Source organism: Microtus oregoni, unplaced genomic scaffold (assembly GCF_018167655.1).
Source record: "Microtus oregoni isolate MIOR12 unplaced genomic scaffold, Mior012 000037F_ref0000500, whole genome shotgun sequence".
In the NCBI taxonomy this organism is placed as follows: domain Eukaryota; kingdom Metazoa; phylum Chordata; class Mammalia; order Rodentia; family Cricetidae; genus Microtus; species Microtus oregoni.
Window position 1 is genome coordinate 20,458,077 of NW_024543096.1, and position 27,115 is coordinate 20,485,191.

The 27,115-nt window shown below is 36.2% G+C and overlaps 1 protein-coding gene across 1 annotated transcript in view; it reads right to left on the reverse strand.

Moving 5' to 3' along the window:
• Window positions 1-27,115, reverse strand: part of Scn7a (sodium voltage-gated channel alpha subunit 7) — a 64,242-nt gene that overhangs the window by 19,984 nt on the left and 17,143 nt on the right. The window contains exons 2-14 of the mRNA XM_041631544.1: window positions 24,074-24,321; window positions 22,160-22,278; window positions 21,671-21,760; window positions 19,739-19,867; window positions 18,151-18,242; window positions 14,404-14,610; window positions 14,090-14,159; window positions 9,939-10,080; window positions 8,593-8,799; window positions 3,809-3,905; window positions 2,537-2,775; window positions 964-1,134; window positions 95-451 (exon numbers count right to left, since the gene is read on the reverse strand). Of these exons, the coding sequence (XP_041487478.1) occupies window positions 95-451; window positions 964-1,134; window positions 2,537-2,775; window positions 3,809-3,905; window positions 8,593-8,799; window positions 9,939-10,080; window positions 14,090-14,159; window positions 14,404-14,610; window positions 18,151-18,242; window positions 19,739-19,867; window positions 21,671-21,760; window positions 22,160-22,278; window positions 24,074-24,307 (2,154 nt within the window). The 5' untranslated portion in view covers window positions 24,308-24,321. The remainder of the gene's footprint in view (window positions 1-94; window positions 452-963; window positions 1,135-2,536; window positions 2,776-3,808; window positions 3,906-8,592; window positions 8,800-9,938; window positions 10,081-14,089; window positions 14,160-14,403; window positions 14,611-18,150; window positions 18,243-19,738; window positions 19,868-21,670; window positions 21,761-22,159; window positions 22,279-24,073; window positions 24,322-27,115) is intronic.

The following is a 27,115-nucleotide window of genomic DNA, read 5'->3' on the forward strand; positions in this document are numbered from 1 at the left end:
GAAATCCCTGGATCCCATCAATCCTTCACATACAAACACATACACTATACCAAGTGTTTTGTTAAGAAAAAATATAAAGGCATGAAATATTTACCAATAAATTTCCAATTAAAATGACCATCATGTAGAAAGGAATACACCAAGATAGGCCTGCAATCGCCATACAGTCCCATAACGTCTCTATCCACTCGCCACAGAGAATTCGAAACGCGTTCATGTAAGCATGGAAGAAGTCACGCATGTGCCAACGGGGGAGTTGACAGTCTTCGTCTATTTGGCAGACACAATCTTCGTAACTTTGACCAAACAGGTTCATGCCCAACACAGCAGAGAAGTAAATGAATAAGAACAGCAACAGGACCAAGTCTTTCAGGGCCATCAATGTGTTCCCAAGGATACGGACCAAATTCTCAAAGGGTGGACAATATTTCCCCAATTTAATAAATATCAACTAATGAATAAATGTAAAATAAAAGAAAAACAGCAACAAAGGTCAGTGTTGATTATAATACTTGCATACTAAAATGTTTCATCAGAATTATATAGTCATTATATATATAATTTCAATTCATACCAGTTGCATTAATAATAAAATCAAGTGACTATTTGACACTCATAATTCAATTACACACTTTATAATTTCATGCACTAATTCTATGCACACTTTATTGGGACACTCAGTTTTGCACACGTTATTAGGACAGGCCTGAATTTTAATTTCTGGTAGGGCAAATATACACTGTTCATTATTTTCTTTATATATAACATTGGATTTTCATAATTTATTAGATTTATCCCACAGTTATATACACAGAAAGCATTAAATACTAATTTTATGATGGAATGAATTTCACAAAGGATCCTAATATTTCCCTTTTAAAATGTTTCAACTGTGTCATTTTACATTTAAGAAAATAAGATATACTATGATGAAATAAAAATTAGTTCTTAAATTCTACTTACCGGGTATAAAATAAAAACAGTTAGCTCTCTAACACTTGCTAAGAAGATTTCTGTTAATCCAAAAAGAACAATTATACTGTCAAAAATGTTCCAGGTTACTTGGAAATACCCATATGGATGCATAGCAATTATCTTCAAAATCATTTCTATTGTATAGATTCCAATAAAAACCTAAAAGGAGACCAAAGAAAAGGTAAGAAGGCTTCCCACGGCTGTACCTGACACATGCATACAGAACTGTGAAGTGGAGTGAGCTCTGTACTCTTGCCTGCTGTACAGCTCTTCTCAGATCCTATTTGGTTTCAAGGTCTGTAGTATGATAAATTCATACATTTTGTTTAGTTTTCAGGACCTAGTTTATTGAACATGGTTATTTAACAAAAGCTATTTTGAATAAAACAGAGTATTTGAATAAAAGTGGTTCTATTTTAAATGGTTCCTTTGGAGATATAGTATATATATGAAGATAACCATTCAACTCATGAAAGACTATAAGAAGTACATATACATGCATGTGCATATATGCATGCAACAGCGATTGCTGAAAAAGAAGAGGCTGTAAAATTGGTGGAGGGTGAGAAGGGTTATTTGGGAGAATTTAAAGGGAAAAAGGGAAATGCTGTAATTATAGTCTAGTCTAAAACAGTACATACATGATATAGAAAAACTCCAGAATAAACTTATGGAAATGATCTTTTAAAAGTTAAATTGGATGTACTTACTAAGCTATTATTTTAACAATTTCATTTATTTTTTTTAACAATTTGTGTGTGTGTGTGTGTGTGTGTGTGTGTGCTTGCAGAGACCAGAACAGTCAGATTTCTGCTGGAATTACAGGCAATTGTGAGTCGCCTGATGTGGATACTAGGAAATCTAGGAACTGAACTCAGGTCCTCTAAAAGAGTAGTATGCACTCATAATTACTGAGCCAGCTCACCTGAATCCTGTAATTGTTTTAATATCAACAAAATATATAGTTGGAAATGGCCTGTCGTTTTGTTTTGTATTTAGCACTTAGCAACTAAATAACAAAAGAAGTTAAGAAATTTAGGCAACATACATGTGCTTGAGCGTTAACATGTTCATAAATCCATAGAAATCTATTTTATCCTTTTGCATTGTTATGTGAAAAGCTATATGTGAATCTCAAAATGTAGTGTTAAAATGATAAAATTCAATATAAGATAAAGAGAGGCTTTGGAACAAATGAGGCCCTGTATTTCTGTGGTCAGGACTCAGAATTCAGAAGGAAGCTACCAGTGTTATTGTCACATCCCATGCTCTATGTTTGTTATAGGATAGCGATACCTAGAATGTATGCTTGGGAATAAAGAAACAATAAAATAATTAAACCCATTTAATTTCATTGTCGGGGACAGGCTAGGATTCCAAATTTAAATAATAGAATTCTGAACTCTAATTGTAAAAATGCTGATGAAAATAGTATTTACAATATAGGGACTAGGTGAACATATGAATACAGCATCTCATTCAATAGCAATAAAATCTACAGTTAGAACAACAGTTAGAAAAAACTAAAACTGAATCAAAACAATGTGTGATGAGGTCTTACCAATTTTCCAATGCTAATGAGAGACATGATTTCCTCGCTCATTGGAAAATGTGCAAGAGCCAGGAAACATATGTTTAAAATGATACATATAACAAGGAAAAGATCAGCAAATGGGTGCATTATAATTCCATCAGCAAACTCGCTCAGCTTTAGCCAACAAGGGCAGCAGTCCCAGATGAAGCAGGTTTTAGTAAACTTATGCCAACACAGTGGGCATTTCTTCCTGGATGTTTCTGGTTCTGAAAAGAATGATGAGGAAAGTTAATTATTGAAAAATTGCTTAGATTCTTGATAGTCGGCAAATTAAACATTTTCACGCAAAGGGTGCTACAGATCTTGATTTTGTATGTAGAATCAGCAAATAGAAATAGTCTATACTAACACATAACAAAGTAAAATTCATGACCCCTATTTTGTTTATGATTATTGAGCTAAAAATGTAAATGTAAATGAAGCAAACAACTTATTAGTAGGAAAGCATAAATTTCTAATAAACCGATTATGAGTGAGGATAACACGATTTTCAATTTCGAGATTTACAAGCTTTACATTATATTAGCTTCTAAAGTCATCAGTAATAGAGAACGATTGGTTAGATATATAAACAAAAGCTGTAGTTGGATCTCAAGTACCCTGAGACATCATGATTATACAAGCAATCATTGAAGAACACGGTATTAAGGCAAAGACCTCTGCAAAGTCCAGATATAACTTCCCATCCCAACAGAAGTACTAGCAATCTGAAGTTTTCCAGAAACCTTACTAACAGAACATAAACAGTTAACACACTCATTAGGTATTATTTGTGAGGAATATCTGGGCAGCATGGACATATGCAGCAAGCAATTAACTGAAAAGACAAACTACTTCTGTGGCTGTGATTAGCAGCGTGTGGATGGACTTTCAGAAGACTTAGCCCATGGCAACAGCAACGGGAAGTGGCTACAAAATGAGCGTGCTAAGTACTGAAAATAATACTGGACACCTGGAATTTAGCTCTACCTCTTTACACCTGTGTCTGTTTCTCTCCACTTCAACGGTAGCACATGCTGTTTGGGATTATTTCTCGGTACTTTTTAATGACACTTTCTAACATTGAAGACACCTTATTGTCAATGTTTCCATAATGCTCATTCTAATCGCCTCGTGCTGTTACTTGTATTTTGCTTGTTCCCACCTAGATTTAAAAAAATAAACTGAAGCGATGTAAGAACAGGTTTTGCAATTAGTTCCTTCATTACTGAGTAGAGTTCAGGTAGTTTTTCAATTTACCTCCTTTCGGTCCGAGGGTAGTCTCTTCCAGTATATCCAACACTGTGTTCACAGACGTTGGTGATCTTTTCTTCATTTCTATTTCTGTCCTTTTCATCTGAAAGAAGTTAAGTGGGTTTTGTAGTAGTTAGTTCCTCCCACCTACACACACACCTTTAGAATGAGACTCTAGGAGAATAAGGAATTTGACCTTTCTACAGGTTCTTGCCTCCAGGGACCTTCCGGGTTCCACCACTAGCCACTTCCTATGGCACCGGCTGTATTAGAGTGATTTAAAATTAGTTGGACAATAAATGCTAAAATTTGAAGCCGATCAAATTTTCTATTCTGAGCCGAACAATCAATAGGGCAGACCGTAAAGGCTAGCAGCAGTATTTATAGATAAAAAATAATTTAATAAAGATTACAGGATGGTTATGGAATGTCCAGTTGTCAAATATTCTACTAAATAATGAGAATATTTCCCTAAAACTATACTCCCCTTGCTCAAGGATATATTAATTTTCTAACTTGGTCAATTCTCGCAATACAATTAAAATAATTTGGAAATATGATTAATCAACTCTTAAAGAATCTAAGACAGTGGATTGGACTCAAAGTGTTGTGTGAATAGAATGTATATGACAGTAAATGAGTGGAGCTTGTCTAACTCCATGGAGATATCATTTCTTCCAGTGTCTCATGTACCTTCAGTAATGTTTCAACATATTCTCTGCTATGGTTATCTTCTGTGTGTTTTTGGTTTCTTTATTGTGTGTGTGTGAGTGTGTGTGTTTGTGTGTGTGTGTGTGTGTGTGTGTGCGCGCGCATACATGACACAGCATACATGTGAAAGTCAGAAGACATTTTCTGGAGTAAGTTCTCTTTTCTGTCATCTGGGTCCCTAGGATGGAACTCTGATCACTGGTCTTGCTTGGGTTTTGCCAACCTTTGAAACAAATTTAATAAAGGAGTTCTTGCATTAGAAAGCTACTCTAAAATCCCAGGCTTTGGCATGGATTCTTGTTTTACCCAATCATAAGAATAACAGGAAGAATTAAAGAAATCTCCTGGGATGGTGTGTTGACGTGCATATACAGTGTTGTTAAAACTATCATGGGAACGCCTATTGCACAAGTCTACTGCTATCGCAGACCCTGCTTGGCAGAGTCTGCTCTTTGACAAGTTCTGATATTGTACATCGGATGCAGCTAGAGAGTGCAGAGATCACTGCATTCACATCCGTGTCTGTTATGTCTCCCCAGGTTTCACAGTGAGTAGAGGCAGAGGAGGTTAGGAGCAACCACAGCACATGCCCACTTTCATCCAAGTGAGATGCTGCAAAGCCACAGAGCGTCATCCCTCACCTTATAATTGGACTAGAATGTAAACTAAATTTCAGATGTCAGGTTAGTTGTTTACTCAAGCTAGACATACTTAAGGAAATACTTTACCTGAATTGCAAGGTTATATAAAACTGATATTATGACTCTTACAATTTATAGGAGACAAAATTCAAAAACAGTGAAATTTCTTTTTGTCCTGGAGATAACTCTGGGCTTCTGACAGTTTCATAGATATTTCTCTCTATTAGGCCAAGAGTTTCATGCAAATATCATACTGCTAATTCATTTATCAAAGCTAATCCCCAATATTTAGAGAACTGTTAATACTATTTTGATTAATTAGATAAATGCCATAAGGCTGTCAGCTTAAAGGTACCCTACACTTTTCAAATAACTTGCATTACTCTGGTGTTTAGATATTCCATTCTTTTCCTGAAGTTGTACTAGCAGCTAATGGTGTATAGGAGGCTCATGCATGTAAACTGCATCAATTTAGGGTCACACTGCTTTGGCACTGGGCCATATGTACTAGCTAGGAGAGTGCAGCAGATTAGAGGTTGCTACACCAAAGCTCCCATGGTAACACTAGAAAGGGCAGCTTCACAAATGCCCCTGAAATACTTAAAATACCAGATGGGAGGTGCATTAGAGCTTCTCTAAGGCCTATCAGTGGAACATACTTCTACCTGGTCAAAAGAATAGAACCTAAGTTTTACCTCTGCCTCTAGATGGGGATATGGCATTCTGACTGCCCTCCAAAATTAGAACATTTCATACCTTTGTGTTCTTCATTAAGAGCTATGTTTCATAAAATTAGCATTCTATACTTATATACTAGTTTACCCATAATGTGAGGCAATTTTTCCCCTCTAAATGTCATGTGATCCACCTGAGTAAAGTGATCTATGCCTATGGAGCCTTGGGCAGGAGGATGATTTCATGACCATCTTGGGCTAGCTACCTAATTGAGTTCTAGGCCAGTGACAAGTACACTGTGAGACTCTATGTCAACAGGGAAACAAAAAGCAAAGGTCAAGGGTTATTAGATTGTAATGCTGATTGTGATAAATCAAAACAATCTTTTACATGCTCTATGACACTGACAATGACCTTCCCGACATTTATTCTCATAATATGTTTTGCTGTCTAAAAAAGTCAAAGCCTTACACAGTGTTGTGTGTGTGTTTCATTTGGGTTTTATACCACCTGTGCAATAGGTAATACATATGATCCATATTTTATTGATGAAGAAGCCAACGTTTCCCAAGACTGACAGAGTGGTGAACATCATGCATCTACTGTATCGCTAAAGTTAAGGCCATGTTTATCTGACTGAACCACTGTGGTTTTAGTCAACAAAATTCTCAGAATTTCTACAGTATGAAAATTTGTCTCGAGTACAACCCCATCTTTAGAACTGAAACTTGACCCATTTTGAAAGGTCATTTAGTTATTGAATACTTCTCTTCTGGCATGTCATTATGTATAAATAAAAAGGAAAAAGAAAGGAGATCTTATAAAAATGGATTTATTTTCATTAGCTAGCAAACTCTACATCGGAAATGTTCAAGGATTTTTCAAGAAAAGAAATTCTTCATAACTTAATGATTTTAATAAAAACTAGAAAAACTTTCTAAAACCGATTTTACCAAAGTAAAAAAAAAAGAAACTGGGAAATACCAATGTTCTTTCATAATCAGAGCTATTTCATAATCATAGCTAATGGAACACTTCATCTAGGAATAAGAGAAGTATTGTTAAGTTATTGGGTACATTGGGATGTAGTGGCAAGCTCTTGAGATTCTTAAATTCCACTTTAAAACAAATTACACAGTCAACATTTCCTTCAGACCCTATGAGTTCAATCTGAAGTCTTGGGACTTGTAGAGACAAAAAGCTTTTGTCATTTTCTGTCACTTATGACTGATAATAGCCTCTTTTTGTACATGTTTTGTTCATACGGTCCATAATTGCTTCTTGTTCGATCGCATGCATGTTATGGAAACAAGAGTCTATGAAGTCCTTGGGTACATTCCTACTTCCTGTTATTTAAGTCCCATTTAGGGTAATTTCCCAGAGACTGTTCAGTGTTGATCACTACATGTATGGAGAGTCTAGTCTTCAGCTGCTTTGAATGCAAAAGTGATTTTTGTAATAATGAAGCTCTCAGCTAGCCTTCCTACAATTTCTAGTTAGTGTTAGACAATTTGTTGGCCTACTACTTTCCACTACCTATTTTTCTTTCTATAGAAGAACTCACATCTTTTGTTTTCTGTCTCAATTTTGATGAATTTCCATTCTTCTTAAAAAAGTATTCAAAGGAAGGGGTGTGATGACTTGCAATGCTGACATCTACTCCTTGTTCCATTCTTCAGTCCCCTCATTCCTATTCATAAATGTATATTCTTTTTTTTTTGTTTTTCATGACAGGGTTTCTCTGTGGTTTTGGAGTCTGTCCTGGAACTAGCTCTTGTAGACCAGGCTGTGTATATTAATTTTAAAAAGGATTTTATACAATCTCCTTAACATTACTCCAGCTAATACCTTGAGATACACAGGCTGAATTTTTGTAGGATGCTAGCAGTCTGGGAAATTATTTAAGTATGAGACTAAGGAATTTAAATTTATAGTCAAATATTATTAGTTTTAATATTATGGATTTAATCAACCATGGATAAAATAATTTCATATGTCATGATATCACTTGTTTCTTAAGTAGGCCAGAGGTTAATTTCTTCTTTTGCTTTTTTAACTTTGGCACTTTACTTTTTACCCATTATCTTAAGTACTTTATAGCAAAAATTGAGAAAGTCATCATTTAAAATTGAGTACACCATTTAAATCTAATTCTGATGTGCTATCTGAAGCTAGTTTGTATTAATAAATTATATATCTACCAGGAGACTTCAAGTTATAAGAAGACAATATATCAAGGCTTTCTCAATATTAGCAATGCAAATAATCACACATATGAAATATTCAAACACACTGGTCATTCTTGACACATTATATTAAGAAAAACGAGTACATAAAAATAGTGATGTAAGAAAACAAAAGTGAATAGTTCTTAGTGAAACCGCATTATGAAATACTTATTTCATTGTTTAATGTAGTATTTGTGAGTTCATGTGTGGGCATGTGATTGTTCCTGTGTGTGTGTTGTTTGTGTGTATATTTGATACTTGTGCCAGTGTAGTCCAGAAGAGAATGTCAGAGTTGCTAGGACCTGTAGTTTCAAGTAATTGTGCTGACTGATATGGATACTGAGCATCACATTCACATCCGCAAGAGCAGTACACGCTCTTAACTTATTAGCCATCTTTCCAGCCCCAACAAAAGCATGATTTTTTTCTGATAGTGTACAATACAGAGATACGATCATATGTCAGAAGGCTAAATACTCTAAGATTTTTGAGAAGTCCTTCTAATATTATGAGTCTTAAAATGATAAACTTGTACCTCAGCTGTTTCATTTCCTTCCTCGTGTTCTTTTGTGGTCTGTTGAACATTGGCTTCCATGTCTCTGTGTTTCTCAGAAACTCTCTGCTTTTCCTTTTCATAGGTCATAGCAAGGGTGCCCAAGAACAAACTTGCCATATAAAAGGCAAACCAGAAACTGATCACAATAAAAAATATCATGTAGACCTTTCCTGAAGCATAAAGAATCTGTGGAGCAGTGGGATACAGAAGTGAAAGAGGACTATTATCTATCTTTATCTTTCCATATGTCCCTCATTTAAGATGAAAAATTAATTTTTTATAAAAGTAATTTAGTCATGAATTCAAGAAAATAAAATCACAACTTATGTCTTTATGCACAACCTGAAGAAATAAAATTGCTTCAACTTTAAATATATACATATGGTATAACATATATGATATCAAATCAGGACATGATATAAGGAATGCCTTAATTTAGGGTAAGTATTTGATTCATGTCTTCATTACCAAATAAACACTGAGAGAAACAAATTTATCCCATTCAAAAAAGAAGCTGAAAAATATCAATAGAGAAAAAGCCCTCTCCCCTTAAGTATAGGAAAATTTCAATATGTGTTACAAAGATCATTTTCTTTGATCATTAATTTATGGGAAAGTGACAATGTGCAATTCCTGGCACCATTCTAAGGCTGGGATGTCCTAAGGGAAATGATGTGGGAGTCCCCTCTGTGTGCTGTGATTACCATTAATGAATAAAGAAACTGCCTTCACCTGTTGATAGGGCAGAACTTAGGTAGGCAGAGAGGACAGGAGAGAAAGAAGGGCAGAGTCACAGAGATGCCATGGAGACACTGCCAGAGATAGATGTGCTAAAACTTTGCTGGTAGGCCACAACCTCGTGGTGATGCACGCATTAATGGAGATGGGTTAAATTAAGATGGAAGAGTTAGCAAATAAGAAGCTAGAGCTAATGGGACAAGCAGTGTTTTAATTAATACAGTTTCTGTGTGGTTATTTTGGTTCAGGGCGGCCGGCACATACAAGCAGGCCCTCCTCCTACAGTGAAACCCTTGTAAACCGGGGTCTGTGCCTTGACCTTGGAGCAGCACTGTAGATATGAACTTTGAAAGGCTCAACAGGAAGAGGGTCAGGAGTTGATGGGGAGTTTCACACTTAGCAGCTGCGTTCTTTGTTTTTGCCCTTGAAGTTTTCTTCACACGAATGCCCCCACAAACACCTTCCCCCTGTGTGCAGTCCGATCTCTTTTTAATAAATTGACTTACGTTTGGGGCTGTATTTTTCAAGGGTGCAGAAGCTGTCTTTAACATCTGCAGTTACGTTACCCACAGATTATCTCTTTTTACCTGTTGATGAAGCAATTCAGGATAATCCTGGGTCATCAATCGAAACAAAGCAAGTAAGGCCCAACCCAAATTGTCAAAGCTTGTGTAGCCATTGTCAGGATTTGTGCCCTCCTTTACGCATACGTAACCTTCAGGACACTGGCTAAAGAAGACAAAAAGGGGAGGGGGGAGAAATATTCACTATCAAGCAACTTTCAGGCAATGGAGCAGTCATAAATACTATCTACCCTTGCCCAAAAGCGGAGAGCTATCCCCTGAACAAAGGTCAATAATTGTCTTTTTACAGAAAACACTAAGCCTCAGTTATATTTCAAGTTGATACACATGAAAAGTTTTGAACAGGAATTATAAGTACTTTCAAGATGACTTTCAAGAAGTGTTTCTAAAGATTGATTTATGTGACAAAAATGTATATCACATATATGCTTTAAATGGTTATACATTATTGAATGTCTAAATTAGGCTAATACATGCTTCGTTCACATATCTACAATGACTGTTGCAAGAATACCTACCAATTTCAAGAATATAACACAGTGTTATTATTCATAATTTTGCTGTTCAAAATCAAACTGGAAAAGATGAAAATGTGACTCAGTGGTAAACTATTTATTTAGCATTTTGAGTCGTTAAGTCCAAGCAATAACACCATAGTAGTAAAAGAGAAAGGGGGAGGGTGAAAGTATAGCTATAGAAAGTATAAATAAAGAAAATATAGTGGGAGTATAAATATTGGAAAACAGCACTGATAAAAATAAACTACAATATTTGAGGGTTTAATTTTCAAGTGATCTTACATAAGACCCTCAGTTCCCATATTTAAGGGTGAGAAAAATAAACTACAATATTTGAGGGCTTAATTTTCAAGTGATCTCACCTAAGACCCTCAGTTCCCATATTTAAGGGTGAGAAAACATTTGTCACTTTAATAATTGAAAAGCAGAGCTAGAACTTGTGGGAAAGAGTACATTAAATATTTATTTCCTTCCCTTTCAGGGAGTTCTCAGACTTATCTTTGTAAGGTTGGAGTGATGCGGTTCCTTACGGTATTGGCTCAATAAATGCTATTTTCTTCTCTATAGCCTTGTGTAGTTTCTCCCCGACACTATTTTGGGGCTGGTGTGTTTTAGACAAACAATGGAATAACCAGTGGTTTAAAAACACTTGTGTACCAAGGCCTGCTAGTCCTAGTCAGAGCAAAGGCATGCTTGTTGTTACAGTCATCTCCTAAATAGGGGTACCTTACCATGCTGATGACTATGGTGTTAGAGGTGAAACACCATATGGTTTGTATTTCTTGCCTTGAAATATAGCATTATGTCCTTAATATTCAGTCGATGCCTTCAGAAAACATATGGATTATATTTGAAGTGGAGAATTACTTAACAAGTTGCTTTAAAGAGAAAGAACCAAACACTGGATTTGAGGATAGAAGGGAAGCTAAGTAATAAAACTTCTGAATCACCCAAAGTTATATAAACTGTACTGGTGAGCTTTCTCTTTTTTAGTGCTTTAGTTAAGTCCCAGAATGTAAGGGGAAAGAAAGAATAAGAAAGGAGCCTATGGATGGGTGGCACATCTCAACTGAGAGCAAAGCAACAAGGACAATGCCCAAATCCATATGGATGGCTGGATGACAGTGGCTTGTCACTTTCTTATTTGCTCCATTATAATCTACGGGATGCAGCCAGTGAGGTGGTTAAGTAGGTTAAGTCACCTAAGTTTACCTCTCTAAGTTTCCATACTCACATGATGGAAGAGAGAATCAACTCCTGAAAAGTTGTCCTCTATCTCCATGTGTGTCATGGCACACGCCCCCATATGTACATAATAAAAAAAGGAGTTCGTGTTAGCATGAGCCTTGCGATCTTGCTAAATAATTATGTACTAATAATTTAAAGTAATTTTATTAATGTAAAATGTGTATAGACACAAAATAATTAAAATAACAGCATATCATTAATATTTCTCTTCTTTAAAAAGCTCACAATCATATATGCAGTGGGCCTAGGTCAGCCCCATGCAGGCTTCCTGGTTAAATTGGTTCAGTTTCTGTGAGCCCCTATGAGCCCAGGTTAGTTGATTCTGTGAGTTTTAATGTGTTGTACTTGACCCCTCTGGCTCCTACAATCTTTCTCTCCATCTGCAGTATTCCCTGAGCTCAGCCTAATGTTCGACTGTGGGTTTCTCCATCTGTTGCTGGTTGAAGACTCTCTATCTATGTTGCAGTTGTGTATCTTGGTCCTCTTGTGGGACCCCAACAGTGGAATCAGGGAAGTTCTCTGATTCTTTTAATGGCTTTAGTGCCCTACTGCTCATACTGGGTCGCTTTGACCAGCCTTAAGACACGTGGAGGTGCTTAGTCTGATTGCAACTTGATATGCCATGTTTTGTTGTTTCTAATGGGAGATCTGCCCTTTCCTGAACAGTAAAGGAGGAGTGGAATGGAAGGTGGAAAAAGAGGGGAAGGGCAGGAAGAGAAGGAAAGAGGAGAAACTGCAGCAAGGATGTAAAATAAATAAGTAAATAAATTTATTAAAAAAAGACAAACACGTTATGTACTCACACGTAAGTGAATATTAGATGTAAAGCAAAGAACAACCAGATTACTATCCACAGTTTCAAAGAAGCTAGATAACAAGGAAGACCCTAGGAGGGACACATGGGTCACCCTGGGAAGGGGAATTAGATGAGATCTCTTAGGTAAACTGGAGGCATGGAAGGCAGTAAAAGGAGGAGATGGGAGATGAAAACGTGAAGGAATAGGATGGTCAAAGGGGGAAGGGATGGAGTGGGAGAGTAATGAAAGAGATATCTTAATAGACAGAGCCACTATGGGGTTAAGGAGAAACCTGGTGCTAGGAAAATTCCCAGGAACCCACAAGAATGACCCAGCTAAGACTCCTAGCAATAGTGGAAAGGGTGCCAGAACTGGCCTTCTCCTGCAATCAGATTGGTGAATAACCCAACAACCAAGTAACAGGCTGAGCTCATGGAATCCAATCAAAGAGTGGAAGGAGGGAATATATGAGCAAGGGAGGTCAAGATCATGATGGAGAAATCTACAGAGACAGCTGAAATAAGTTCATGGAAACTCATGAACTCTAGACTAAGAGCCGTGGACCCTCCATGGGACCGAACTAGGCCCTCCATATGTGGGAGACAGTGATGAATCTTGGGTCATCTGAGAGGCCACTGACAATAGGACCAGGATCTATCCCTGGTGCTTAAGCTAGCTTGTTGGAGCCCATTACCTATGTTGGGATGCCATGCCCAATGCTCAACCCTAAATGCAGGGAGGAGGGGCTTGGTCCTACCCAACTTAATGTGCCAGACTTTGCTAACCCTATGGAAGTCCTGACCCATTGGGAGGAGTGGATGGAGGGTGGGAGGAAGACGAGGGGACAGAAAGAGGGGTGAGGTGGGAAGACTGTGGTTGGAATGTAAAATGTAATTTTAAAGAAAAAAATAAAATTAAAAAATGAATAAGTTACGGAAAAATATAAAATTTCACAACTTAGGATCTATTATATATTATCCTTTGCTAATTGCTGGTGCTGGGACTCACTGATAATAAATCAGATCTTCACTGGAGTTCCATCCATGTAATTTCCTATTTTCTTAGGCTAGAATAAGTCACTCTCCTCATGTGTCTGTTGCTTTTCTTTAATTAATGATATTCCATAATACACACTTCTGCTTTTGTTCAAAGTCATTATGTTGGAATTGTGCCTTCCAAGGTGATGGTATTACGGGATGGGGCTCTTGATGATAGAGTGGGTCAAGATGAAGTCTCCTGTTTATGGCTACTACTTTTACAGAGGCGATCTGAGAGACTTTGTCCTGCTTCAGCTATGAAGATTCAGCTGAAAGGCACCTTCTAAAAGTCAAAAGAGCAAGACAGCAAATTTTCAGGAAATTGGACCTGAAGATTTAGGTCTGCCTGACTGAGGAATGTGTTTCTGTTGTTTCCAAGATACATAATCTACAGAATTTTGTGAAAAACTTCTCAAACAACATAAGACAGCTCTTTGTCATAATGTTGACAACAAAGTAAGGAAATGAAGTCAACTGAGGGTAGCAGGAAATCATATATCATTCAATGCATATGTGATAATTTCATGTTAGAGGAGAGCATTGCTCGCGCCTACCTAGCATCTGTCCTGTTGCCGCAGAGCAGAGCATATCTCTCGCCTTCCAAATAGTAGAAGTTCGCTCTTTCTGAAAAGATGAGAAAGAAATGAGGGTCTGTGTTTAATCCCAAGCCAGTCACATGTAGCTCATCTGGATTTCCATAGGATTCGTGCATCTGCCCATGTCCAGAAAATTTGTAATTTTGATTACAAAAAAAGAAAAAGAGATTCAAATTTGTCCTTGAGTATAGTTATAACGTTTATAATTTCCCCAGAAATGGAGTGTCCATTTCTCTAAAGATTTCTCCATCATTCGATGGAGCCGCTCTCACCTGGAGTATAATACTGGCTTCCAGTTCTGTTGAACAGGGTTTCATTTTCATTTTCTTGCGGCCAACGCAGACATTTGTGCTTTAGATTACCCATGAAGAGACCCATCCCAAGTAGAGAAAATACAGTCAGAGAAAACAGAGTTAGGACAATAGCACCGAATAGTTTCTTCAAACACTGGGCCAGTGTTGCCACAATTGACTGTAGGCCTGAAAAGAAAGACACACGTTTTGTCACCTAAAAGAGAACATATTTCCAACCAAGCAGTTACAGCAAACCTCATGGCAAATATCTGTCTCTTTGAAATTGATAGATCTTTCCTTCATTCTACTTCCTATTGCCTGAGACTAACAAATATTGGGAGTCAAAGTAATAGCTTGAGGGTCCTGTGACATTGGTAGTTATGATACTCAATGAGATAATACAGAGATAGTATTTAAAGTATATGGCTGTTTGAGCTTTGTCATGTCATTGCCCAGGCTTTTCATACAGAAAAGCAAGACAAATCGTCTTTGATTTAAATTATTGTGTCTGAATTATCTAGTAAAACTACTTTTCTGTTTCTAAAGGCTTCCTTTTGTTAACAACTCAAAGAAACAAATTCTAACGTTTTGGGAAAGCCTATATCTCATATTTGCTCTGTCTTTTTGAGGGTCACCAATCATGCAGAACACGGAATGTGATTTTCTAAACTTTTCTATACACCCATTATGAGCTGAAACAGAACCCCTGTAGTGTTCCCTCATATTGTGCCTTTGTTTGCTGCACTGATAATAACACATTTTACTTATATGACCACGCAGTGTTCATCCAGTATCTTATAATTCATATCATTATTCTTAAAAATGTACATATATGTCTGTTTTTTTTTTTCGAGACAGGGTTTCTCTGTGGTTTTGGAGCCTGTCCTGGAACTAGCTCTGTAGACCAGGCTGGTCTCGAACTCACAGAGATCCGCCTGCCTCTGCCTTCCGAGTGCTGGGATTAAAGGCGTGCGCCACCACCGCCCGGCTATATATGTCTGTTTTTATCTAATTTTCATTTTCTGCCTGAAAAACTAGGTTTTTTTTTTCTGTTGAAATTCTCAGAATAAGAAGACGGGTCCAGCCGATATATGTCTTGTGCGGTAAGCAGGGCTTCTGTGAGTTGATGTGCGCAGCAGCCAGCAGGTGCAACAACCATGCCATGCCCAGTGAATCGCCCCACACTCAAGCATTTGAGGGCAGCACATTTAGAATCAAGGGTGAATTAACAACACAGAATATGCTGGGCACTGGGATGGAGACAGAATAGGGTTCTAGAGTGATCTGAGGGGGAGGATAATTATGAAATACTAAAAACAAAACAATTTTTAAGAACTAAAACATTAGAATTGAGTAAAATACCCCATATGCTCTTTTTCTTATTTCTGTTTAATGCACAGATGAAATTGCTTTCTTTCGAGCGCTGCATTTCTCCTCTTGTCTTGTCCTATCTGTTCACATAGTGTATACCTTTGGCAGGTGCCCTACTCTGCTTTCCTTGTGCAAGGAAGAGACATGTCTATCTTGAAATGACTAAAACTTGTTCATCTTTCTTAAAAATCAGTCTCATGAAGAAGAAAATGCTGCCATTTTATGTTCTTATTCTTCTCAGGGGACAAGTGAAGTTAAAGTTATTTTGTTCGCACCAGGGCAGAACTATTTGGTTTCACTCCTGGCTGTGGGTCGATTGCCATGCCACAAACTACTTTTGTTAAACATATTTACTGGGCTGTAAATTGAGAGATCCTAAAATACCCATGCTTACTATATGCAACTTGATGTTCTAAAATATTTATAGGTGGGTTTTTCGTCACATCACTCTCTAGTCTACTTGTCTTTTTTGCTCAGCCTGTACATCAAGTTCATAATGTGGACACATCTGTTTTTCATAGTGTTCTGACCATAAAAGTTACCTATAAGTCTCACTATTGACACACTGCATCCACCTTGGGTGTCCTTACTGTTGATTGCATCATACTTTATATAATTTGCTGCAGCCCAGTGAACTTGCTTTACTCTGCTTGTTTGTGTGTGTGTGTGTGTGTGTGTGTGTGTGCGCGCGCGCGCGCGCACGTGCATGTGTGTGTGTCTTTTGTTTTTAACGACACGTCATATCAAAAGGTACAGGTAAACATTTGCTTAACTTTCAGAAATGGAAGCTGCAGTTACTTCTCACTATCTTTCATTGTGAGGATCACAGCTCTGTTTTAACTGTCTGTGAGAACATCTCTGAACATGTTGGTACCGTATTTAAGTACTAAGGAGCAAGGGAATCTTACTAGTTGAGATCATGTTATGGCTTACTCTAAACTATTCAAGGTTATGTAAGATGGTCATTTCTAAAGATGTGCCATAGCCCTGATTATATAGGCTATTTATATAAATAGGCAGCTTTTGATTATATTTTGAGAGTGCAGATGATAATGGTCATGGTAGGACCTGAAAATAGTGCCAACTGCCTGGCACTTAGATAAAAGATGACAGTCCAGAAAGCATAAAGTGTATTGCCTTTTAAATTTACTTGGGAAAACTGAGTCTGGAGGGGTGCATGAGCATATTAAAATCATTTCAGACAACCCAGGTCCAAGATTAGATTGGAAAGGCTAGACTGAGCAAAGGGTATGAACGATTCTTATCACCTGAACCCCACCAAGTGATAGAAAGTTAGCATGGCAGTGTCATAGATACCTGGTGTTTGGAAAGCACCACGATTCAGAGCACTCCCGATGATGCCTGGTGCTTCAGCCAGGCTCAGTTCTTCTATCACTGATGCAACACACACTACTGGCATCTTCCTGTCTCCAAGCTCACCTGCTAAACCTGGATCTGCAGTTTCTAATCTGACCTGATTTCCGTTCTTTTCCCTCACAGCAGAACTTAATTCTGCATCTTCACTCTCAACCTTGACTCTTCTTCCTATGGCTTCAATAGCATCTTCTTCCTTACATTTGGTTTGGGTTCATGATGTTATCAATACACACTCTATATACGTTTTCTCAGCCTATTTCAAAACCTCAATCTCTGCTCTGTCCTTTTTAACTTGTATTTATTATATTTATTCTGTAAACCATATAGATAGAAGTTATAGCTATATTTATTGTGTGCTATATGTTGCATGACATGAGAATTAAAACCAGAAACTATGATTGGAATAAAAAAAAGTCTGTATTCACTTTGACCAGACTACGAAGATGGACAGAATTTTCTGGAAAGCTTCTGAAATTGAAACCTTTCACCTTCTGAAGCCACTGTAATTGCCTCAAGTCTTTCTTTAACTAAAGTCATAAATTTGTTTGACTATGTTTCTTACATAGTATTGCTGATAACCACATTAGTCTATGTTCACTCATTTCTACTGATTTTTTGAAATGAAGAAAATAAGGAGTCAAAAGTATTATTTTAGAATCTCTGCTTTCCTTGTAATTTAAGGAACCTTTATAAGTTATTTACAATATGTAAAGATAACCAAAAATATAATCACAATTTTTATTTTGCATCACAAGTATTGAAGCCCCACCACATAAACAACAGTTACATGTATTGTTTTTCCTCCCTTTCCTGGTTGACAAGCAGATTTAAGATTTACATGACTTAAGATAGTTTTCAAATTGGAAATAATGTTCAAATTCACATACTTTCTGAGTAATAACAAGAAAGTTCAAATGGATCCACAGATGCACAAAAAATAATCACAATGAAGAAGATAAATCCAATAGCATTTCTTACCTTGGTGCAAAGGAATAATCTTCAAAATTCGAAAGGTTCTTACAGCTTTAAGCATTACAAGAAAGTTGAGAGGAGAAAATCTTGTGATAAGCCTGTGGGAGTAATTGAAGTTATTTAGAAGTCATCGGATCTATGGTCTTTGAAATCAGGTGCTAGAGAAACTATATTTCCAAGAATTTCCTATGCTCCCACTTTCTCATTCTAGAAATTGTTGATTGGAAGACAAATTTGCTCTGAAAAAGGCAGCCACTATGTGGTAGTAGTTCACTGATTCAAGCTTTGAGATTGTAACTCTTTTACTCTGTGCCAAATTTCATGTGGAACAACAGTCTATAACACATCTATAAAATCATGGGAGAGGGTAGAAGTGGGGAGGAAAGAAGAGAGCAGAAAACATATATAGCTCAATGAAAACAAAACAAAAAATAATGTTATCTTATTACAAACCATGAGAATGAAAATAAAACCTACTAGCTGGTTTTAAATATAGGAATGCAGATCTGGGCAGTGGTGGCGCATGCCTTTAATCCCACCACTCGAAAGGAAGAGGCAGGCGGATCTCTTGTGAGTTTGAGGCCAGCCTGGTCTATAAGAGCTAGTTCCAGGACAGGCTCCAAAACCTACAGAGAAACCCTGTCTAGAACAAACACACACACACACACACACACACACACACACACACACACACACACACAGGAATGCAATTCATCTTCAGTATTTAAACTCCTGGTGATGAGGACCATGATGATTATCAGGAATACGAGCAAAAGGTAGAATGTATACTGTGAAAGAGAATCTACTCTGCAGCCAGAATTCCTGGGTGGAAGTGATACCCACTGATTACTAGCTGTGTGACAGGAAATACGGCTAATATTTTGTGCCACAATTACCTCAGTTTTAAAGTGGGGGGTATTTCCTTAGTCAGAGGACTTTGTGGGAATTTCATAGAACGATATATTCAAATTTCATAGCTGTGTACATTCAAATAAGACAGGCTGCCTGTTACCAAGGTTAGATGAGTGTTAGCTGGCAGCAAACACAACAGATGATAATGGAATAGTAATGACGATGATTATAAAGATAGCAGTCATTACATTTCATTTTTACAGTATGGTAGACACTGGTTTTTCTTTTTTATAAAAATTGTTTTTAAGGAAAAAGTGATCTGTTTCAAAATTTTAACATAAATTTTACTCTGTTGACCATTTTCATATCCATCAAAGAGAATACAGTCAATACAAACAATGAAAAGTTAGATAAAAATGACATTATACATAACACTCACGAACTGTGAGGGCTTAAACACCTTATTCAGATATTTCGCACATTTACTGGTCTCAAACCATGGGGCTAAAGGAACTGTTTCAATACTGAGCCTCGAGTGAATAGAGCCTCCTAAATTACACAAGCATGTCCTGAACTCAACAACAAAAATAAAAACCACGCACAATGTATCTTGTGATACCCCTTTTCTACAGGACAGCAAACTACCCATTCCTTTCATTTGTAATGGACACTCAGAAACCGTTGTCCGAGGAAACCATGAACTGAAATCCTTAAAATATTTGCAATGTAAAACACTACTCACTCAAACAAGGTCACACTGAAATCAAGCCAGTTCCATAGATTCCCAAGGAAGGAAAACGACCCTGCCCAGACACCTCTTGCAATGACTTTTACAAGGATTTCAAATGTGTAAATCCCAAGAAGAGTATTCCTGTAGGAAAAAAAAAATCACACAAATATTAACTCTTGAGAATAGTATACTGTCAGCTCAAAAACTGTCTCTGACAGCCACCCACTATGCAAAACAAGTTGTCTGGAAACTAAAATTCTTTCTTTTGGTAGGGTAGGAACAGTCAATCAGACAAGGTACTGTTCCCTTTGAAGCTTAGCAGAGAGCTGTAGAGAGGCCTTCAGTGATGCCTGTGTGATAACATTGCTTAATGATTTGATCACTTCTTCCCAATGAAACTTCTTCCCAACAGTCCCGACTCAGAGGTTATATATAATCTTTATGTAGTACCTAGGTAAATTATGAAAATTTCAAATATACTACAAATAGAAACTTTAGAATTATTAATTATCATAGGGTTAAAATCCAAATTTAATACAAATATGTTCAGTGACACACACACAGAATTGTTTTGAATAGAGTTAAAGCTCGAAGATATTGTCAAGAAGCCTTACTTCCTAAAAAAAAAAAAAGAATTAATGCACTTTCCCATTTGTCTACCGAAAAACAGATTCTTTAGATTTCCAAGGACAGTGAAATGTACACAACTGATGATTTATTAATGAATAAAAATAAATAAAAAATTTGAAGAAGAGAGAAATCAATCATGAGGTGAGACCCCATGCAAATGATACCATGGTATGTATAGATAGCGAAAGACCTAAACACTCCAATTAATACAACTAAACTTTCAATCCATTTAGAGCTGCAGATATTTAAACTAATAATAAACACTTAGAATGTCAGCACTCAAGAGTTTGAGCCAGAAGGCTCTGCGTAAAGGCAAGTAAGAGTTACAGAGCAATCATGAATCAAAACACCAACAAAAACTAATAATAATTTGCCACTCAGAAGCGGCACATGCCTTCAGTCCCAGCACTCAGAAGTCAGAGGTAGGTGATCTCTGTGAGTTTGAGGCCAGCCTGGTCTACAAGAGCTCCAGGACAAGCTCCAAAGCTACAGAAAAACCCTGATTCAAAAAAATCAAAAACAAAACAAAAACTAAGAATAATGTAAGGTGGGAAAAAAACCCCTCAAATTGACATATACTTATGTTTGTTTCTATTTAGAAAATGCAGTCATGGTGCTCATATCAGTATTTTGCACAAATATATGAGTAAATAAAAGATAGAAATATTAAGTTGTGGATTGTTCTGCCAGGGTCTTCATATTGGGAACTTGGTCCCTCTGTGGTGATGTAAGACTTGATGCACTCGGGAGGCAGAGGCAGGCGGATCTCTGTGAGTTCGAGACCAGTCTGGTCTACAGAGCTAGTTCCAGGACAGGCTCCAAAGCCACAGAGAAACCCTGTCTTGAAAAACCAAAAAAGAAAAAAAAAAAAAGACTTGATGGAATCTTTAAGATGTAGCGCCTTTTTGGAGGTCCTGGTGTCACTGAGGTACCTGCCCACCCATTTCCACAGGACTCACAAGAGAGTCATAGAAAACCTAAGGTTGGCTTCATGAATTTCATTGGCTTATGGTATCAAGATATGAATTGCTGCTTTGAAAAGAATTCCTGCTCTTTTCATTGGCCATATTATATCCTAACTAGAACTGAAACCTAAGAGCCGAGGTGCTGTATTCTTGAACCTTCGTAGCTGTGAGCAAAATAAACCTCTTGTCTTCATAATTATTTTTTTAAAAAACTAAATTTTAAGCAAGCTCAATTGTATTGTTTCAACCCATAATGAATTTTATAACTTAGTAAAATACAATAAATTTAAAATTCTGAAAACCATAACTATAGACTGTTTTATGTATATAATAAAAATAAAGAACTTACTGAACTGCCATTGTCCACTCTGGTGGATTAGTCATCGACAAAAATAAGCTGTCAGTGAGGACACTAATCAAAATCAGCAGGCGAAAAAGGGTAAGGCAAGGTCAAGGAAAAATAGATAATAAATTACATTAGAAAAGGCCTACTATTATAAATTGTATTTATAGATACAAGGACAAGGGATAAGGTCCTCTTGTAAATATTGAAAATCCATGTTATTTGTATTGGAAAATAAGAATTAACAGTTGTTAACTATTATTACTATTTTATTAAGTTCTATTTTCCATGTGTTTTTAAAAACTAACCCAGAAAAATTAGTATTTAATATGATGACATAAAGTACCAATGGGAAAAAGAGTTCTTCAGCAGAGGTTAAAGAGCAGAACATCTGGACTTATTAGCGTATTGAAGGTAAAGCCTTATTGACTAAGAGAACATCCGGACTGGTTATTAGTGTTTTGAAGACACAGCCAACCACCCTTAGGAGGATATGGGTTCACCAACACCTTGATAGCTACTCTTCTGGGAGAGCTGAATGGAGACAACGTGCAGAAGATGGAAACAGCATTGAACCTGAAGATGACTCTGTTTCTGTTTAAGACCATGAAAGTCTGTAAGAAACCACAGAAAATACAGTTAGCTAAGAGTTGCCACCACTGCTCAGCAGTCTGACATTTGGGCATAATTACCTTGGCTTTGCTATCTAATCATAGTTAAAGTAAAAAGAAGCTGTTCTCACAGTTTTCATCTATAGTTAGTGTTACCTGATTGCTCACCACTTTGCTTTGTTTTGCTGGCCGTACACATAGGAAAGTCATTTGCAATGCTACCACAGCCCTGTCTCCCAGCTGAACTCCAGATGGTGCACGGATTCACACTTAAAGGTATCAGAGGGGCAATATCTCACTAAATAAATGGGGAAATGTTAATTGTATACCAGGGAAAATCAATGTAGCATTATAAACGCAAAGAAGAACCAATGTTTTGAAATATCATGTCAATTATTTAAATTATTTATGAGGGAGGATCCGGAGGAGGGACAAGTAGAGGAAATGTGCTGCAATCATATTTTAATTAAGATGCAATAAAAATAAAACAAGGAAAATGTAAAATACTAAAAATTAATGCTTGAAAAAATAATTTATTTGGTATTACTGACATGAACCTACCTAAAAATGGTAATTTATATAATAGAAACAAAAGAACTTTAGATATTAAAGCATTAACTTAATGAGTGTATTAGAAGAACAGACATATTCTGAAATTGAAAGTGATTCATATATAGGTTAATGTGTTATATATGCATATACGCATGTGGGCTTGTGTACAGTGACATTTGTGTATATTTTTAGATTTATATAGACGGATAAGCCTATATATTATATATATGGTCATTGAAAGTATAAAGCATGTATATTCACTAAATATGTTCCTTTAGTGATATTATTAGTTTTGGGGTATGCATAAACACATCTGTGTGGTGATGTAACTTGGTGACAGTGTTTTTTTAGCCTTTAGCAAGGCCTGAGTTTGATCTTGGCTGTTGCCTGCTCAAGATTTTATCTTGCCTTTATTAGAATTCAAGTATTCTGCAAGCTGTAATTGAAATGTTACTTTACTTCATTTTTATTATTGTATTGAATAGCTGTTTTGTCATGATGCATTCATGAACCATGTGGGTGTCTTGTGCCCAGGGTGTCAAAAAAAGGTCTTCAAATTCTCTGGAACTAGCATTACAGGAAAGAGGTAAGTGTCGTAAGCTGCTGTACAGGTGCTGGGACTCAAAGTCATGACCTCTGAAAGAGCACTCACCGTTCTTAACCATAGAGACATTTCTCCAGTCCCTGAACTATGCTTCTGAGATAAGTATTCTTCCGGTTTCACCAACCCACATATATTTCTGTATTTTCTAACAAAAAATCATTCTCTTACTTAGCATTTTGTGCTTGTTCTGGTAATATGTGTGTATGTGTGTGTGTACAGAATTTGTAGGTTTGAGTTTGTGAATACATGAATGAAAATAAAAAATTGATTTTGGATGCACTATTCTGACTACTGAGTAAATTATCAAGGTGTCTGAAATTTCTGCCCATATTCTAATTATTTTATGATTATTTTAAATTGATAAATAGAAAAATGTAATTAGTATATTTCCACAAAAAGCCATTCATATTAAGGAATGTATTACATTAATTAATATATTTATTAAATTAATTAAGCTTATTAATATTACCCCGATGCCTTATCAAGTTTATTAACTATCTTAAATATGCTAACCTCACATAAAATTCATTATTAAAAAGCTCTTTTTCTATTATTTTTATTATGTCTTATCTCAATTATATTTTAAATGGCTGAAAATAAACTAACTAAAATATAGTTTCCATAATGATAATCAATCCTTACATTTCTCTTAACATAGTAGTATGGATCCATATCTTCCAAGGGCTCTGCCACCATTCCTTTGGGAAGGCTTCCATAGGCAAACGGAAGCTGTTTGCCGGCTTCCAAACACGGGCTTGGCTTTAAATCTTCTTCTTCATGCTCTTCGTTGCATTTTTTCGCAACGTGATTTTCTATGAGCTCAAGCGACTCTGCTGTAAAGGGGACAAGGCCCTTTGGCTCTGGGGAAGTCAACATTTTCAATTTTGCACCTGTGAAAAATGAACAAGTATATAAAATCTGGTTACGTGTGAAGTCATTGCATCAGCACATTGTCTCCTGATCCTTGAACTCAGGGAGAAGCTCTGGGGCCTTATCTGATGGCCTTAGTTACCACAGTCGGTTTCTGCTGGATATCTTAAGCCCTTCCAATGACGTGATTTTGTTTTTGTTGCTATTTTTTTTTCATTTTAGTGGAAAGTTTTACCTGAGTCACTGCTCCACCCAGGATTATCAATCTATTACTTCAGCTGACAACTTCAATGGGGCTTCTCCGATTGATCTCTGCTTCCTCTTTTGAGCATTTGATTTAGTGACCCCCCCATCTCTCTCTCCTACTATCTAATTATTCCTATCCATCCACCCCTTGCTGATATTTGTTCTTTTAGTTTTCATTCTTATATACCTACTAAACTCGTCTCATTCAAAATCAAAAATAAGAATGTTACGGATCATTCTCTGAACCATAAAGTAGTTATGGTCTCCAAATTAAAATTTATAATTTAAGATACAAGAAATAGCGACACCCAAACTGAGTAGGTACATTTAAAGATATCATATCTCAGTTTTATTGTTTTAGAAGCTTTTTATTTTATTTTTTATTTTTTGGAATTTTATTATACTTAGTATTATTATTCTGATTTATAACTCCATTTAGTCTTTTCAAGACACAAAGACCCATGCTGTGCAAATAATGACACTTCATGTATTAAACTTTAGTGTTGGGTGTCAAAGTGCTTTGAATAAGTGTGATTTATGTTGCAAGTAGTAGTTTTCTCTAGAAATTTTTATTATATAATATTTAATATGTTTTGTAAAATTACATGTAGCATAGGCATCTTTGTACACAAACTGGTTTATTACTGGCTGGTGCTTACAATATTAAATGTTAATCACTATTACTGTATCATGCATGATATGATACAGCTTGACCTCATAAGAAATAACTACAGCGTCTTTTGTGCTTTTAGTCATCAACTGTTTCCTTCTGTAGTCAAGTGTTATCTGTTATTGTCTCATTATTTCTTAATCACTCCTTTTATTTATAAAGTGAGAAAGTAAATTCAAAGGGTGAATGACTGTAGAGTTCCATTATTTAGAATAAATGAATCAATAGATAAAAACATGTCAAGGACTTTTGTTTTACATTCACACACACTGATAAAGCTTGTGCTTTAGATTTCTACCACGAACTTTGCATATTTAATAATAAAAATAAAATACTAAAATGTATAACAAAATCAAATCATAAAATGACTCAACATACAAAAACATGCATGAAAGAAAAATATCCGCAATATCATAGGCTTATAAGGATTTCTGCCAAAACCACTTTGACCAATGACTATGATCCATTCATCCCCTTATTATCTTTTGTGACTTTTAAACTGGTAAGTTAGGCTGTGGTGGGAAAAGCTTGGTGGAAATAAATGAAACAAATAAAATCACAAAACTTGAAATTGGATAGATTGACATTCAAATTTAAAATTGTTCCTATTGCTTAAGGACATCTCAGTCAAGTTAATTATATATTTACATTTTATTTTTCAGCTATGCAACCCAGTTTCCTCTTGAATTAAAGATAAAATTATACACATTGACAAAAAGCCCCAGTACAGTAATGGACACATACTAGATAAGAAATCACTATAAATTTTTCTGAAATTTAATTTTTACTTTCATATTATATGTTTGAGCATTTAGCATATCTGTGTATCTGTTTACCATATGCATGTATTTTCTGTGGATCTTTTGGGTCCTGGAACTCCTTGCAGCTGGAGTTATAGATGGCTGTTTGCCTCATGATTCTGGAAATCAAATCTGGGTCCTTTAGAAGAGCAGTTGAGGAGTTTAACAACTGAGCCATCTCTCCAGTTCCTTAAAAAGAACTTTCTTTGTGATAAAATTTGGAATGTGAATCAAATGTAATAGAATCATCGATATTGACAATGCATATAAGACTCAGAACCCTGTACAAGATGTATCCAGCTACACCAGTACAAGAGGGAAGAGATAGGCATGGTAAAAGAGAAAACTGCCAATATGCCTTTCTTAACATCAATAACAGTATTAATATCAAGTCAATACCAATTTCTCTTGCCAAGAAAGATACTATAACCTTAGCCTGTGTTGACAGAAGATGGAGAGGACATCCTCCTCTGTTCAGTACAGGTAAAATGGAGCAAAACCTTTTTGATTAAAATAAAATAACTAACAGATGGACAGTGTGTCATAGCAACACAGAAAAGGCACAGTGTGGAACCACATTGCTTCAACGTGTTTCAAGTATTTCTTATGGAAGGGAAACTAGATTCCCGTATTATCACAGAGGAGAAACTAGAATTAATGAGGCAATAGGAGAAGAGATTATCTTTTAAGATAAAGTGTTTTCTAAAATTGAATGAGTTGATGTGGGCATCATGCCTTAGCTTAAGAAGCAAGAGGAAGCATGCAATTATTGATAGTTGGGTGAGATGTTTGCAATGGATACAAGCATTGATTGATAATGTCAATATAATATAATCTTGGAGCAATCAAATGTTAAGATTTTTTTATTTATTTTTTTACTTTTATACAGCACCACAGAATAAAAAGGTTAGCTGAGAGCAAAGGATTAGGAATTCGGTAAACTGAATTTACAGCTCCACCACACCCATCCTAAAGAAGCACATAGAAGGCTAGCCAAAAGTATTAAACCCATGTATATTAAAATTGCATTTATTAGCACTAAACACGAAGGAGATGATTCAAACTCCTTATACAACGCTCCCATTAATGGAAATAGTC